Source organism: Leptosomus discolor, chromosome 2, assembly GCF_034619465.1.
Source record: "Leptosomus discolor isolate bLepDis1 chromosome 2, bLepDis1.hap2, whole genome shotgun sequence".
In the NCBI taxonomy this organism is placed as follows: Eukaryota; Metazoa; Chordata; class Aves; order Leptosomiformes; family Leptosomidae; genus Leptosomus; species Leptosomus discolor.
Window position 1 is genome coordinate 52,717,291 of NC_141392.1, and position 16,885 is coordinate 52,734,175.

At 41.4% G+C, this 16,885-nt stretch overlaps 1 protein-coding gene across 1 annotated transcript in view; it reads right to left on the reverse strand.

The window, feature by feature from the left end:
• Positions 1-16,885, reverse strand: part of FNDC1 (fibronectin type III domain containing 1) — a 45,077-nt gene that overhangs the window by 20,544 nt on the left and 7,648 nt on the right. The window contains exons 7-13 of the mRNA XM_086460411.1: positions 14,774-14,962; positions 12,328-13,991; positions 11,613-12,297; positions 9,694-9,815; positions 7,801-7,912; positions 6,467-6,847; positions 1,738-1,803 (exon numbers count right to left, since the gene is read on the reverse strand). Coding sequence (XP_086316537.1) covers positions 1,738-1,803; positions 6,467-6,847; positions 7,801-7,912; positions 9,694-9,815; positions 11,613-12,297; positions 12,328-13,991; positions 14,774-14,962 — 3,219 coding nt within the window. The remainder of the gene's footprint in view (positions 1-1,737; positions 1,804-6,466; positions 6,848-7,800; positions 7,913-9,693; positions 9,816-11,612; positions 12,298-12,327; positions 13,992-14,773; positions 14,963-16,885) is intronic.

Consider the following 16,885-nt stretch of genomic DNA (forward strand, 5'->3'; position numbering starts at 1 on the left):
TTTGCCAAGCTGATGGACAGCAAGGACAAAGTCTTTGCCTTAGAATAATAGTGACATTGCTGATTTAGATCTCACTCACACAGGAGAAAAGGATGACAATAAACAAATGTATTCTTACAGCAATATCCTGCATGTGCTTTGTCTGCCACCTCCCCTCACAACCCCCAAGAGAAGACAGGACAGCAATTGAATCCCTGGCCACAGCCCTCAGACGCCAAAGGAAAGAGATAAGGGAGTGAAAAAATGTTTTAAGAAAACTCTGTGTTATTATTCTAAAATGCTAGAGCTGGTTCATACCGCTCTTAAACCTTCCTGCAACTTAAGAGGCAGGTCTTGTACTTGCTATTCATGGTCCCATTAGGGCCATGAGGGCAGGCAAACTGGTCCACATGAATCACCTGATACTCAATCCTCCTTGATATTCAGTCCTATGAAATCCAGTGCTCTTTGAAAAGCTACTGCACTACCAGATTGACACACAAAATGAAGGGAAAGAAGCATTTGGCATCTCTGCCCTGTCTTTATACAGGCTGTGGGACTCTGCTCATGGCTTTGAGTGTTTTCTGCTTAAACTACTAAGGCATTTGTTTTCGGCAGGTGACCTTCACTGAAGAGGAGGCCTGGCAAAAGAACTGTGCACTGAGGACATTCTGCTTTCATGGGGATGTAAAGAACATGGCATGTAGGACTTACGCAGTTTTTAGTTCATCCTCTCCTCCCCACATTCTAAACGTTGGCCTCTGTACGAAGTGATCAGAATAAGAAGTCAATGTATGATATCTTCCTCTCAGCTGCTGCACTCTTTTTAAACACTTTTCTATTGTTGGTTTGACTTAAGATCCCACCATTGCATTCACAAAGCAAAAAAACTTTCATTATTCTAGAGCCATAAATCCTAGTAAAATGCTTTTAGCTTAACAGAGGTCTGTACTTATCTGCTTTAATATGCAGGGGTAGGAGCAGGAATCTGAGGATTAAAAGTAGCAGAACATCAAAAGTCACTGATGGCAGAAAGTGAATGCTAGTTCCAGTAACTGAGAATTTGCATCCCCTATGCAAACTTAAAATTAACTGCTGGGACTTGAGGCTTTCTCTTCAGCTAAGTTTTGCATGTCCTGAGTTTCAATATCAAGATGACATGAACATAACTCTGCAAAAATCTTTTCCTTTTATCTGTTTTCAAATCACTCTGATTTAAATTCCACATGAATTCAGCAGATTAATTATTTTATATGTAGGTGACCTCATTCAGTATGAGCATGTTTTACAGTCTAAATGCAGACTACACATAAAAAAAAAAAATATTATCAGTGCTGTAGAGTTCTAAAAACTCACTAAGGTATTTCAAGCTTCCAGGGCTCAGATGTTATTTGGATTTCCTATTTTAGAAGAGTTCACTGGCTTTGACTGGAATTAGTTGCACTGGAGAAAGTAAATCTATGATTGAAGCAGTGACTGTATGACCCAGCTCTGAACATAATTTATTTCCACAATAGGTTCCTATTAAGATTGCGAGACCAATAGAAAGGAACTTGCACATCCAGAAATAGTTGCCTTTGCACCCTCGCTCTTCACATGTGACACAGGACTTTGGAAAGATTTTCCAGCTCACCACTGCTTGCCTAAGCTCCTATTCACCAACCTGCCCCCTCGAACACAATTCCAAAGAAAGAAGACAGGGAAAAAAACGACCCCAAACCATGCCACTTGCAATAGACTTTTACAGTTAAACAGTACCATCATCATATATCACATATGCCTCCGGAGTTGCTGTCACATCCGAATCCAGTCCTGAGAACGTATCTATCGAAGGAGAAAGAAAAACAATGCTGTAAGAATTCAGTGGTCTCATCCCTACACTCCCAGTAAAATACTTCTGGAATAAAGCTTAAAATAAAAATCTTTAGCCAGCTGACTTCTAAAGAAAGAAGATAACTGCCTAGTTTCCAGATAACACAGTGAGTCTCTTCTGCATATTTAGAATAACAGATGAGTAGCTAACTGCAGTAGCCAGGAGTTTTGCTGGGGCAAAATGGGTTCAGGGCTGCTACTCAAAGTCAAGAGTAACGAACCTTCCAGAAGCTGTGTCCAGAACCTTCCAGAAGCTGCCCCAGCAGCTCTGGAGCAAAGGCAGTCTGCCAGAAGCCGTTTAACACCCAGGTCAGGAACTTGCAATGTTTTATTGTCTCAGGAGCAGCAAGTATGAGAAACTTATACGAAAAAAAACCAAGCAATTCAAATAAACCGAAAACTTCTATACAAATATTTTTGCAGGGGAATAAAAATCAAACAACTCACAGAGCCATGACATTTACAGACTGTGTCTATGCTAGCAAGTAATGCAGACCAAAAGGAATGGATTTGCAGAGTGAAGTGATTGGTGCTGGATTTTCTCAAGTCTGATCCTGTGGACTGAATGCCCATTACAGGTTGGGGCACATATGTGTTATCCTGAAGCACTGCTTCTGCTTTAGTTTCATCCAACAGGAATTCAGTTCGTGCACACGGAGACTGCTCCACAATGCAAATGAAAGCATAGCAAGAGGAGATGATTGTGAGGTTCACATGAAAAACAGTTTCCGAACGCACCCCCAAAAACAATGCAAATTATCTCAATAGCTCTGCAGGTCGTGTATCCAGCACCAGTTACACCAACCATCAAGTACCTCATCTTGTGAATCCTGGAGGCTTCCCCGCATGTTCTGACAAATGTGTTTCTCCACATGTCATTCAGGGAAGCCAAAGAATGCATAAAGCTCAGATTAGCCACGAAAAGCAATGCAAACAAAGCAAAACTATCAGTCTGGAACCCACTGCAGGGGCAATCAGAAGTCTTCAATGAAATGCTGGGGCTGGGGAGAAGCCAGTGTGTGAACAAAGACAAGAGAAAGGCAGCTTTGACATCAGGATACTACACAGAAACTTGTAATGTTCCTGTAACACTTGATGTGAAAGTAAGAGTGTTATTTTTACGAAGCCAGTAATATGAACAATGCAAAATTTCAATTGCCAATATTAAATAGTTCACAAATATAAGAATGATACATTTCCTTTTTTTTTTTTTATTTAGAACAATTACTGTACAAGACTGATTTTTTTTACTACAATAAGTTTATTTTAAACTTAAACAGTAAACTTCTAACAGTAGTGATTTTAATGCCAAAATAAGCTTTGAAAACACAGGAAATTGGTTAATTCTTGTCAGACTTTCATATAGCAAAATCTGACATTTTCTCACGGTAGACTTCTGCAGCCACTCTTCAGGAGATCATCCACTTGGAAACCAATTGACTTCTCTGAGGGTAGTCAGTGACATAGTAGATCCTTTGCTGAATTCTGCAGATCTTCTCACCACAGTTGTCCACCATCAACCAGCATCTGTATCATGTGCACTTACCTTTGAGTACACGCAAGTAAACAAGAGGCTCAGATATGCAGAAATTTGGAGTTCTTCATGGGCAGATTTCAAGTCACTCACACCTATTAGCTAGCCAGCCTTTAGCCTACATACAATCCAGCAAAAACAAATTTTATTTTCTATTTTTGTGTTGTTCAGTCTCTTCTGCTTCATTGTCTGTGCTTCTTTAGCATTAGCTGTGGCAAGGTGATGATAGAGGTACTTCCCAAAAGACCTCTCACACTGTAATTTTCTGTACGTACACCAGCTGCAGTTCTCCAGTCTGCTCCATCACCCTTTGCCGCAGCTCTTCAGTGAACCCTGCCCATACGAAGTGAGGCTAAGTCTTGCTGTGACCACTTGTCATAGTCTTTTGGCATCTGTAAGGACAGTGGACTGTGCAATGATCACTTGATTTTATCACACATACCATGTGGTTAAGACTCCACTTTTTCTTTTTCCTTGTGAGTTCATGATAAAAGTTTAGCTGATTTCACTGACAAATCATGCTTGCGTGGCCAAACTTCTTCTTGAAAGTTAAAGACTGCTGAATTTACTGAAACATTGACAATAAATTCTGCTGGGTCAAGCAAAAGTTCTGCCAGAGAGAAAGTGAATTTGCCAAAGCTGAAGCAGAACATTTGGCAGTGGGTTTTGGTGCTTGCAGCCCCTGGCTGTTTGTAAGTAAAGCACTTAGCAACAAATATCAAGCTTTGGCACAAAAAGTATTTCATTAAGTGATCTGGAGTATTTTCCAGACTCAGATTAAAGGGAAAGACAACATAAAAATATGATTTAGAAATGGTCAAGGGAAAACTGCATTAAATGTTTTGATAGCTCAAATAGTAGTTGTTTATCCCTCTTGAAACAGACACTGCACTTGTTAAACAAAACCAGCCATCATTAAATAAATACCACGAAGATGCTTTCTTTTCAAGCAAGTTCCTCTGTGGAAGAGACAGGTTGTTTTGCTGAGTTTGTCCAATGGTGAGGCAGGTCACCACAACGCAGGAAAAAACAGAAGATCAAGAAAATCCTAATAATTACTCTTCTGAGAAACTTTCATAATTGCCAGGTAGCAGGTAAGAAGTAGAAGTCCAGCACCATCTTGTCCTTTCAGTCTTCCACTGTGATACGTTTGCACACACACTGTCAAAATGCCACAGTTTAGGAGTGACTTAAGGGCCATTCTCATTGAATACACAGGCTGTGTAAAAAATTAGTTTTCATTCATGCCTGTAACAAAGTTCAAGGATTCAGCAAGCCCATCTGATAAAAGGCAAAAGAAACCCCAAGCAGAATGCTTTTAAATGTTTATAAAATCACATGAAAATTCCCCAGCCCATAAGTTTGCTAAAAATAATATTGCAAAGCCTTTTGTTGTTCAACTTCTGAAGCCTATGCTTAGATTAACCCCAGCCATATTTCATTAACTCTTACTGTTCTTATAACATGTATTCTCAGAAGAGGTACTTCAGGTATCAAACAGCACTGGCCAAAGAGAGGAAACATTACAGGATATAAGCAACATTTAAGGTAAGCAAAAGGAGCTGGTGGGAGCGGCAGGGACTCTAACTCTACCAAATATCATGGTCTCCTTTACGCAACTTCAGAAATACCAGGGTGACCATATATAACAGTATTTGTAACACTTTTGTAAATACAACTAACAACAATGAAAGCACCAAAGGGAAAACCAAAAGTCTTCAAAGAAATATTTAACGATGATGGCCATTTTTATACATGTTTGTGTACACATCCATGCATACGCACACAGGCAAGCCTATTTCTATAAATACACACTGTCAAACATAGGGCTAATTGTTAGATAAATATTAACACTATAAATCATGGTAATTCCACCTGTACAAGGCACTAACATCTCTGACTCATTACTCACCCAGGGTAGCTGGTAAGTGAATTTTCAGTCTTCTGCTTCTGAGATCCTTTCCAAAGATGCCATTCTTAGACTCACTGTAAGCTGTTCCATATCCCTGCACTCTTCAAAGTGATCATTCAGCTTCCTAGGCCACGGTTACATGACCTACTTGTAAAGCTACTTGGGCTTCAGAGATACAGGTGTATGGGGGAAAGGCAACGGGGTTTCACTACCCATTAAAACTGCCTACTGCAGTTGGCAGATGTCTGACTGCCAACATGTTGTTTAGGTTGTGGCCATGCTGCTACTGCCCATTTGTAGACTGAGTTGGGGTTTACCTACAAGTGGAAAGGATAACGACTACCATGGTGATCCCTGATCTGGTTTTACAAAATAAGCAGGTAACTGGTTTGCAATGCAACGTTCAGGTGACAGAAGGGTAAAACGTGGTAGGAACAGGCTCAAAGCTCAAAGACTCTAGTGCATTTATATTTGTTTACTTTGGATTTCAGTTTGGCACCACATCCTAAGCTTGTATAACTGCAACAGGGAAATAATGACATACACCGACAGAGTTTTATATTTTCAGATGAGAAAGAAATTAGTGTACAAGTCTGCCTTATTGTGCAGAGCCAGGGTTGTCTTTCCCCAGCTTCATCCATGCTGAGATACGTTCCTGCTAGACAATCTCCCATCTCCAAGGGCTGGTAAGAGAACAAGTATCCTGTTTTGCAAAAGCTGGTTCCATCATGGCTCAAAAGAGAGACTTTTCAGAATTTACTGTGAGAAATGAACACAAAATAGACAAAATGTATAGTGCCTTCAGGTCCTTCCCTGGTCTCAACTGGAGTGAAGACTTCTTTATATGTGAGTGCTTTGACCACAAAAATACTGCCTGTACATGTGCTCATGTACATGAATATGTGACAAGACTGGATCCAACACAAGGTAAGAATTTTGCTGAAATCAACATATTTCCACAAAAAACTTCAGCTTTGGACAACATTGGCATTTTCCAATGAAAAACTATTTAACGCCCAAACCCTTCTTCAGCTGCTCTAATCTCAGCTCCTACCTTATCACATGGACCAAAATCTTCAGAGGCAGACTCTTTCCAGCTTTGTATTTGTGTAACTGAGCTGTACAAACAGCACAACCAAAGAAGTTCAAATAGCACAAAAGGACATTACCTTCTGCATTACACTCTGGCAGGCCATCGAACCCCAGCAGCAAGTTGCCCTCGTCATCATACTGTCCATAGGTGCCTGGAGGACAGGTTGGGGGTGGTTTCTCTGTCGGTGGTTCAGTGGTGGTTGGTTCAGGAGTGGTGGTGGTAGTTGTAGCAACAGTTGTTGTAGTGGTTGTAGTAGTTGTGGTGGTGGTTGTTGGGGGTATTGTTGTAGTGGTAGTTGACGGAGTGGTTGTTTTCTTAATCATTTCAAGACCAATCAGAGGTTTCCCTCCAAGGCTTATTATTGGTTTATCTTGAGCACTTGCTACAGGTTTACTAAATCTGCCATGTCCAAACAAAGGTAATCCATCAGGACTCACCATTGGGGCACCCTTTTCATCTAGGAAAGAAGAATAAAACCAAAAAATCTTGCCATTAATCTGTTTCAGGCTTATACCATAGTATTTATCAAGAGTATATACCACAAGAGCACTAAAAGCATGATTACAGCCTCCTGTAACTAAGCTGACAGAGAAGGTGGTTGTTATCTATGAAACAGCCATGGCTAAGAAAGCTGGAAAACTGTTCCAAAGAACTTCATATAAACTACAGTGGTTTTCACTTTTATCAGATGTTTGATAAACACTTCTTGGGAAAACTGCAGGGAGGTTTCACTTCAGAATCAGAACATGCAGACAGTGTCTGCATTTAATCTAAGTCAGTCTCGTAACTTCTGATGAAAGGTATGATGAATCCATATTGTGCTCCCTAATGTCAAACATGCAAAAGGAAAAACTGGGATGAGCTGGTGAAATGCTGTCACTGCAGATAAACTTTTGTGCCAAATTCTGGATACTCCAAATATTCATGGTAACCAGTTTAACAGCAGGCACTCAAGATACCTATACAGGTGGAATGATATGCAAACAGCAGTGTTTTTAAAGATCACACATGGTGGGTTTTACTATTTTTGGCCAGTTTTTGAAGAAAAAAAAAAAATCACATACATATGGCTGGTACAGTGCTAGTTGTAGGGAATAATTATTTCTATATATACAAAGATATAAACAAGCATCAGTCCTTATTCTGGCTCAGTTCTGCATTCCTTTCTGATGCTGATACAAGTGAGATGGACTTAAGTGATTCTTGCTGCCTCGTACACTGGAGCTCCACAGGGTGCCCCAAAGCCTCCCCAGGTCCTACAATGTTCTGACTGCCTGATGGAGACTCCAAGCAACTCCAAATGGCTTGCATGGGACCTGGGGATGCCTGAAACATTCAACAGCTCAAAGATTTGTACCATGTGCAAAAAAACTGTAGATTTTTTTCTGTAAGACGGAAGCTGTCACTTACCAACAATTGTACGTCCATCCCCTCCTAATTTCACTCGGAGAGGGTTGCCTTGGGAATCTTGGAGGTATTTTCCTTCAACATTTAAGACTAGCCCTCGGTCAAGATCTACAATCTAAAAGCAATAGGTGGATTCAAGTTTAGCTAACACAAGAGGAAGTGAAAGGAAATTTCACAGCAACAGAAGTCCTGGGGAAATTCAGATGCTAAGTGTGATGTTCGGGAGTAACTGCAACACCCACAGATTTTTAAAAGTGATTGTATAGTAATTGTATAGCAGTCACTGAAAAATCACTGCTGAAGACATCAAATCCCCAGGAGCTGGGCTCCAGAGTTGCACTTCGATCATATTCATATTGCCTATGTAGCTCTCACGTGCAAGAAGCAACTCCCTTGATTTTCTTGGGCTGCGCAACTCCTAAGGTGGAGTCCTGTAATACCGATTTGAGTACGACCCTGAGTCCTTTTGAAGATGGGATTTAAAAGTATGTCCACTAATCAAAGAAAAAGGAAAAGTTAAACTAGTTAATTTAGATTGAAACAGCAGTGAAAACAAAATAACTAAGATTTTAATTGGGGTAGGAGACTGAAGAAAATCCTCTGTCTCATAAAACAAATCTGTCTGAGAGCTTGGATTGAATTCAAAAGGTAATTGCAGTTAAAAAAATGGTCATCACTGCTATTTAACCCAAACTAGCTGAATTGTGTGCTGTTTTAACCTGAGGTAACAGACACTGAGCCACAGAACACAAAAATGCAAAAGGCGTCAAGTGCTGGAAGGAAACTGGGAAGAGGACATGAGCAGCAGTTTCAGGCTAGCAAGAGAGACTTACATTTAGGGCTGGGGAAAAGACTGTAGCAGGAGGGACAGCAGATCATGAGATCAGTCTCTGAAGCCCTCCAGGCCCCAGATGTTGACATAGATCCTCTTGCTTTACAAGGAGTTCATCCTGCTTGCAGCAATCCTCTCCTCTCATGGGGTAGAGAGAGATGCCCCACAGCCTCCCAAGGATCTCTCTAGCCCACTTTCTGAAGTCTATTTAAAGGGCTTTGGGCATGTTTTTCAAAATGCCTCCCTTGAATGTGACATACCTGATGCACCTTTTTATGTTCCTCTAATGCAAACAATAAGACTGAAGTGGCCATAAAAAAAATGTCTTTATGTGTCATGCCATGTGTGAGCAGCTCTACTGACACCAGGAAGGCTGGTCACAGTCTCCTCCTGCTCAGCATTTGGGCAAACACGCAGGAAACACTGGTACCTTCCCCGCATTGGTTGGTTACAAACTCACTGGAAAGGATTTTAGAAGACGAGGTCTGGGCATGTAGGCACCTACTGGGGCTTTCTTACGAATGGCATCTGAGTTTTTCTGAAAAGACCACTGGAAACATGTCTGTACGAACAGCAAAATGCTTAAAGATACCTACGTATGTGCATTTAAAGCATTGTGACACTTATGGAGTAACTACATTTTGATACTCTTGCTCACAAGCTTCTCCCTGGAGCATAAGTCTGGCAGAAGCATTGCTAAACACATCTTTCACAGCAGCTGTCCCAGGGCGTCCCCACTCACACTGCATAACAGACAAGCCCTGAGTCACTGAGGAGCCTAAGCCCCACTGAGTTTGAGGAAAAAATGTTTTACTAAATTTATGGGAGTAATGCTGTAGTTGAAAATTCAAGCTATTAGGCTTTAAATCAGACATTTGAAATGTTCAAATAATGAAATGCAGAATTTGTCATTAGATTTCAGTGGAACAGTGGAAATAGATCATTAAGTATAGCTCCACTTTACAGCTTCATTGACTGAGGCCACTGTTCTCCTTTCTTTTCTTAGTGAAAACCTAAGTACAATAAAAGGCCAAAGTGTCTCGAATTTGGAGAGGTCACCCTACCCACTTTGTTCCTTGAGGGCCATTGATTACTCTCTGTCCACTTGGTTTTCCATTATTACCAGGTAGTATTTTTCCATTTCCATTTCCATTTTTTGTTGTAAGATTAGGTCTGCCATTGTAACCTGAAACAGAGAAGAAAAAACACTACCCTGAAGAAAGCTGTGCAACCCACAAACCACCTTTTAAAATGCAAAGAAATGCATTTTCTGACTGATCTGGACATAAATGAGAGCAGAAAGAGCCCTCACCACGCTCAGCAAAGCAAGCATTTAATTTCTGCTTGGAGCAACTGTTGTGACACTGCCAAACCCCTGCAGCTGACACAAGCATCTGAAATGGTTTCTTCTGAAGAGCTTAAACACTCATGTTTTAACTCCACCATGTTTATTTGGTCTCTTTATTCTCTTTTGTTTTTTTTTTAAGACAGCAGGGCAACATTTCTAGATGGCACTAACATCATTAAAGTTGTTTGTGATCTTCATAAACATTTGAGGAGTGGAGTGGAGTGAGGGAAGAAACCATTATCAAACACAACCACTTCTTCAGTTCTACTCTTATACAGAGCTGTAGTGATGAACTGAAAGGAGAGGGGATGGTAACTACCTCCATTTTTTTTTAACCTGTACAAGGAAGGACGCTCCTTCTCTAGCTGAAAAAACAGTGCTACACAGAGGCACACTCTGCTCAGAAGCAGAGAAGTGGCACTGAGCTGCAGGCCCTCCAGCTCAAAAAGGGCAGCAATTTTCACATCCTAGCTCAGAGACCTGCCTCCAGAAAAATATATATGAAAATATATACATACAATAACTGGGGAAAAAAAATTAACTGAACACTCCTTGGCTATTAACTTCCCAATTGAATGACTTGCAGTAAATTGGTATAAAACCTCCATAGAGAAATCTGTTATTCTTTCATGCCATGCATCTCATCCTCCATGGTATTATTTAAGGTCCACTCTCATCTTACAGCTGTGCAAGCTGGTGGACCTCTACATAACATTCAGTCTGACTAAAGCACAGCAAATACAATAGCCCAGCTGCATGGTCCTCGCTGTATAACAGTGAGGCCACATTGAACAAAACATTGTTATCTACATCTAGCATAGAAGGTATTTACTAAAACACTCAAGTCACTCAATACCGTTTTGGACATCCATGCATTGGAGGAAGAAAAAATATTTCTACCTAGCGAAGTCACTGAGACTGTCTGAGATTCTCCATAGGTGACACAGGGAATTAATAGCTGATACATCTTCATATGTAGTGGACCCTCTGTTCCACTACGCTGGGTCAGCAGATACTCTTGACAGAAAGAAAGCCTCTAACATTTAGGGTAAATCACAGCCGTAAAGGTATTAGAGGGCCTGACTGTGAAGTGAGCAGTTCTCAACAGGAATGTTCAACCCTGAGATGTCACTTTGAAAAAAGAGGAAAATGGCTTAAAAATTAATTAAAGAAAACACAGAACACCAAGACAGCATGAGGAAACACCTTACTGCCTAGGCACGGGCAAGGTAGCACTATATAACCTACAAAAGCCTTTTAGTAATCCATACAATGGAGAGCAATATAGCTGAGAGGTTGTCATATTCTGAGTACAAATGTGCTTTCAGTGAGCATTCAGCGAAGTCCTTGCTCAATAAGGAACATAGCCCTTTTTCCAACTTAGTACCTAACTGTGCCATCTCCTCTGTGGATCATGGGATACTGTGCAGATCACACCACAGGACCAAAGGTGTGGGGACCACATTACACAGATTGGGCAATGTCCTCAAGAACTGGGCTCCCTGAGAACCACCAAAATAAAAAGTAATATATTATACTAAATAACTGAACCTGCATTCTAATGGAGGACTTTTCATCTAATTGCTGATCTTAGGAAAAACACAATTCAGTGAGATTACAAAAAAGACAAGGTACCTTGTCTATAAGGAGGTCTAACAAATTGCCGTTGGGAAGGGCTCCGTAGCCTGGAGTTCAATAGTCGCTGACGAGGGGACAAAGTGGAAGAAGAAACTGTTGGAGAAACAGTGTGTGTCGTGGTAGATGTAGAAGAACGTGGCCAGACAAAGCTTGGTTTAGACATAGTATGCTTGTTAGAGGACTGAGTAATCCGTGATGCTATGGCAGAGGTTCCTGGTGATTCAGGAGAAGATATTTTTAATGTTGGAGTATTTTCCTTCTCTTCCTCTTCAGAGCTTACTTTGTGAGGTAGAAGAGTGTCCATAGATTTCCTTTTATTGCTGGTAGTGTCATCGTATGTGTTTTTGTTGCCTCTAGAAACAGAAGGCGCCCATTTTGCTGCCAAAGATGTGGGTTTCTCTTCCACTTCTTTCTGATCATATTCACTGTAATAATCATCCTCTTCATTAGAAACTGACTGACGAGATTTAGACGAAGAGGAGGAAGGAACTTTTTGAGGAAGTTCAGCTTTGGACATTTTTGAGGGCAACAGGCCATATTTTTTCTCTGTTTGGGACACTGTTCTTGTATCGACCCTTGAGCGAGTAGGTAACAAAGGACGAGCTTGTCTAGAAGACGTGGATGACAACCTTGGATTATTCTGATTTTCTTTTGCTGTATCACTGGCAGAACTGGAGTCTGGCTGAGTAAATTTTAGGTTGTAGGAAGGTACCTGAGAACCTGGCTGCTGTTGCTTTGATAGAGATGAACTTGAGCTTCCCTGAGAGAAAGATGCAGGTAATCCCCTAGAAGAGGCCACCTCTTTAGGAAACACAGAGTGGCTGCTTGGTCTGTCCCTGCCTTCTGTTACATTCTCATGATCACCTTCCTGCAATTCTTCTTTACTCTGGGATGAAACATGAGACGGGAGGCGACGGCCCCTGGAATGCAGTAAGGATGGACTGGTTTGTGCCCTCTGTGGAGGCTCTGAATGGGAGGTCTTCTCCAATGGAAGATGAGAGTGGAGCGTCTTTTTAGGCAAAGATACACTCGGTTTTGACTGAGCAGGTATTTCTTTTACCTCCTGACTGTCCTGCTCCTGCTCTTCAGGCTTATGTTTGGAAAGAGAAGACTGCAAAAGGGAATGCTTTTCTAGAGCAGCTGCTCGACTTTGTTGTTCTTCTGAGCCAGAGTGGGGTGACTTTTCACCATGTGTGTGTCTGAGGTGAGAATCAGAATCGACCTGAGGACTTCTTCTCTTGGAATAGATTGCTGAAGAAGACTGCCGGGAAGAGGGTAGAGAAGGAAATAAGGGGTTTGCATCTTGTGACTCCTCCCTATAATTCTTATCAACATCCTTTCTGTCAGATTTGCCACTCGTGGAGGAGTGAGAGTGAGGTGAAGTGTGACCAGAAACAGCAGACCTTGATGAGACTGCCACCGCAGCTAATTCTGAATCCTTCCACGTGTGAGAACGGGAGCCTGAGGGAGCCCTTATTTGCTGTGACCTAGAACTGGGCTGTCCTGCTCTGTCCTCTGCTTCTTCACTGTCAAACTCATTATGGCTATCGCGAGCACGGGAACCTGCTGATTTGGAAGAGGGTTGATGTGAATGACCTAGAGAGCCAGACCTACTGGGATGGCTTAGGACAACCTCATGAGAGAGAGCAGACTGTCGATCTGATGTCAAAGCCAGATGACTAGGCTCTGAAGTTTTAGAAGTCACTTTGACCAGCATGGTAGCTGGCTTTCCTTCCACATTACCCGCAGGATTGTTATTTTTGGCAGGCAGAGGATGGGAAGAGGTTTTAGAAGGCACATTAGTGTTGCTTTGCCTTAGTTGCTTTGTTTCATTATCTGTGTATTTAGGAACGGACGAGGCAGAAGAGTGTTGTGCTGATGACGGTAACAGTGCTGGTGTCTCACGTTTCTCTGTGCTTGTCTGCCGTGACACCTCTGATGTGTGCGTTCGAACAGAGGTCCTCCCTGAGGCAAGGACAGGGTGGACTGGCCGACTAGATGACAAGGGTCTAACATTCCTCCTCTGATCCTGGACTTTTGGTGGCATCGTTGGAGCTTCTTGGGAGGAATCGTGATCATCTGTCACCTCGGTGGACTGGAGATCAGGTTCCAGCTCTCCTGTCTTTCTAGAAGGTAACTGAGATTTACTCAAGACCCCTCGAGTCAAGATTTTATTCTTATATTCAGAAAGAAGACTCTTCTTGTCACTAACATTAGGTGGACGAACAGACGACTGCTTAGAGGAAAGCAATGGCTGGACTTTGGAAGAAACAGAGGAAGTTTGAGAAGGAGATGAGCCAATATTCCCAGTTTTTTTAGCCTCTGAATTATTTTGAATATTTCTTTGTTGCTGAGCAACTGAATCCTCATGAGCAGCTGAGGGGGGAAAAAAAAGTGTTTATTCAGAATAGAAGAAATGCAAAAAAATGACCAAGGAAAGAAACTAGCCAGGTAGCAAGAACAAAACAACTTATGAGAACATGAGACAATAATTACTTCTGTATTAACCAGCCTGTGGAGTCCAGTTGAGTAAGTTTTCATTTGTAGGAGGGTACTTTCGTAGCTTGGGTAAAACTTAGAGCAATTAAAATCAAATATCTAAAAGCAGGGACTGTAACTTCTTATCAGTGGAACCAAATCTTCATCAGAGCTTAGTCATGTGGACGGCATGGTGCTGCATTATCCCATCTGAGGCTGTGGCCCACATTTTTAGTTAACTCAGCGAACCTTCTGTCCCCACAATAGCATCTTTTTGGCAAGGAGCAAATGCAAGTAGTAGTATCTGAGGCACTCTAAGTGACTTTCAAGAGCAGGAGCTGTCAGAAATAGTGTAACCAACGAACCAAAGCATTGTGTTCTTTGGCCTTTGGATAACAAGAGCCCATAGTTTCATGCAGGAAACAGAGTATGGTATGCACTTATTTAAGATGTTAAAATGTCCATAAAATGTCCTTTTACTGCAGAGTGACAAACACTTATCTACAAGCATCTCTTTGGACAATATAGTGATGAAAAGAGCTAACAGAAACAGTATCAAGGGAGTAAAATCCCACGGGTTAGATGGAGTGTAGAGAAAGCTAATTCAGTAAGAGTTAACATAACTGGGACCAAGGCAAGAATGGGCAGACTACACAGGCTGTGCATGGCTTGGTGCTCACCTGCTGGGATGGCGACACTGAAGGCTTTAGACTGAGGACCTGGTCCCCTCCTGTTTGCTGCACGAATTTTGAAAATATAACGCTCCCCGGCCTGCAGACCGTCTATTATGGCTGATGTTGTAGCTCCAGAGTAGGTGATGGACTTTGCTCCAAATGGCTTGAGAGCCGGGGCGTATGAAAGAATGTATTCTGAAATGATTTGGCAGACGGTTGGAAGGAGGAAACTGAAAACAGTCCTGTTTCCAGCGGACAGACTGTATGGGTAGGATGAATTAGAACGTGCATTACTAAAATTAATACACTAGCAATGCACGCTGAGTCAACAGCTGGAGTTTAAAGACATGAGAGAGAGATATGCACATATATGTAGGTAAGTCGAACATTTGTTCATCTTAACAGACAAAATCAATTCCCATCAATAACCTAATGACTGCAACAGAATATATTAGCTACACTTTTGTAAAAATACATAAGCAACAATGCTCATCAGAGTGAAGTGCCACCAAGAGGAGCTGGACGACAGACGTGCACTTCCAGAGGAGGTACAGGAGGCATGAGAAAATTACAGCACCAACTACTGCACAGTTTGGTGTGCTGCACCAGGAGACCTTTCTTTGTTTCTGGACACCAACTAATAAAGGGGGAAAAAAAGAGTCCTCTGGAAAAATTAACTGCCCTAAATCAGAAACAATAGAGGAAACCTACAAAGAGAAAATGCACTGGAGGCAGAAAACATGTGTAAACATTGGCAATACGCACTCCTACTACTTGTGGAACTCTAGTCTGAACGACCATGCAAATGGTAGGTAGTGTGGATTGCTACGATCAGAATACATGTGTTGTTATGGCTGACAAACCACAAGCACATTTTAGACTTCCCAAGAGAAAGAAATTTTGAGCTTACTAATTAGCTACCAAGATATTTGCAAACACATGATCCAGAGAATACTCTTCCAAAACATTGCTTTCTCACAATGGTGAACAATACATAATTGTGGTGCTGACTGTAGCTAAGTCCACAGCAAACAAGAATGTTAAAAATTTTTATTTCACACAGAAATTATTTGGAAGAACAACAAAATGGTGTATTCACACAATCATCATTCAAGACATCAGTATTAAAATCAGGTGACATTATTCATTACTATTAATTGACCTCTTATCCTACATTTCCAACAGAGCCCTGACACAGCTATAATTGCACTGTACTTTAAGACCCTAGTGGTGCAAAAGCAGCTCTGCCAGCTCCGAAGGCCATGGGTACTTGTTCCTCAGCAGCGCTGGAGCCTGAGGGGCATCCCCATGAAAACACCAAAGCATTTACTTTAATCTTGGAAACAATATTACTACAGTTACATATAAGTGTTTCCAGCTGACTCTTTGCTTAGAGGAGTTTTAGCTGTAATCTACAGGCCAGTAGGTAAAATTCATGCCTGGATGATTGAGGATCTTACTCAGAAAAGATACCTCTACCAGGAAATAACAGCACTGCATATTGCCAAATGTTAGCAGTGGCACAACTGCCCAACAAAATCAAAATGTGACACACTGTGCTTAACTATAGCTAGGGCCAAATACCACTGCAGAGAGAGCAAGACAAGGTCTTGTTGCCACTTAAGAAACTCACCCTTGCTCTCACCTTTCAGTTTAGGATTACAGCGGTACCTATGCTCTGTATTAGCTTTCTCTGTCGAGGGAAATTTCACCCCTATAGGAATAATCGTAGGCATGAAGAGAGTCTTCCCTTTAGACTCCCAAGGAATGCAGGTTAAGATCTCAGCCATGTTCAGGCTTTCTTTCTTTTCTTTTCTTTTCAATTCCCTGTAAGAGGTACAGGTATCAGCCCAAACCAGGGTTTTGAAAATAAATTCCAAGGGCTGACAGTTTTCTCTCTCTACACAAAGAAACACAATAATACCTGAGGAGTCACAGTGCCATGTTGGGAAAATTGTAGAACATAGTAACACCTTTAAAAACAGAAAACTTATATTTTTCTGAAAACGAACACATCTTAATTGTGTTAAGAAATAAGCCATGTATAGGTTATCAAAATTAAGAAAAAAAAAATCATCAATATTTTATATCCAAATGCTCAGCTGAAAAAAAAAAAAA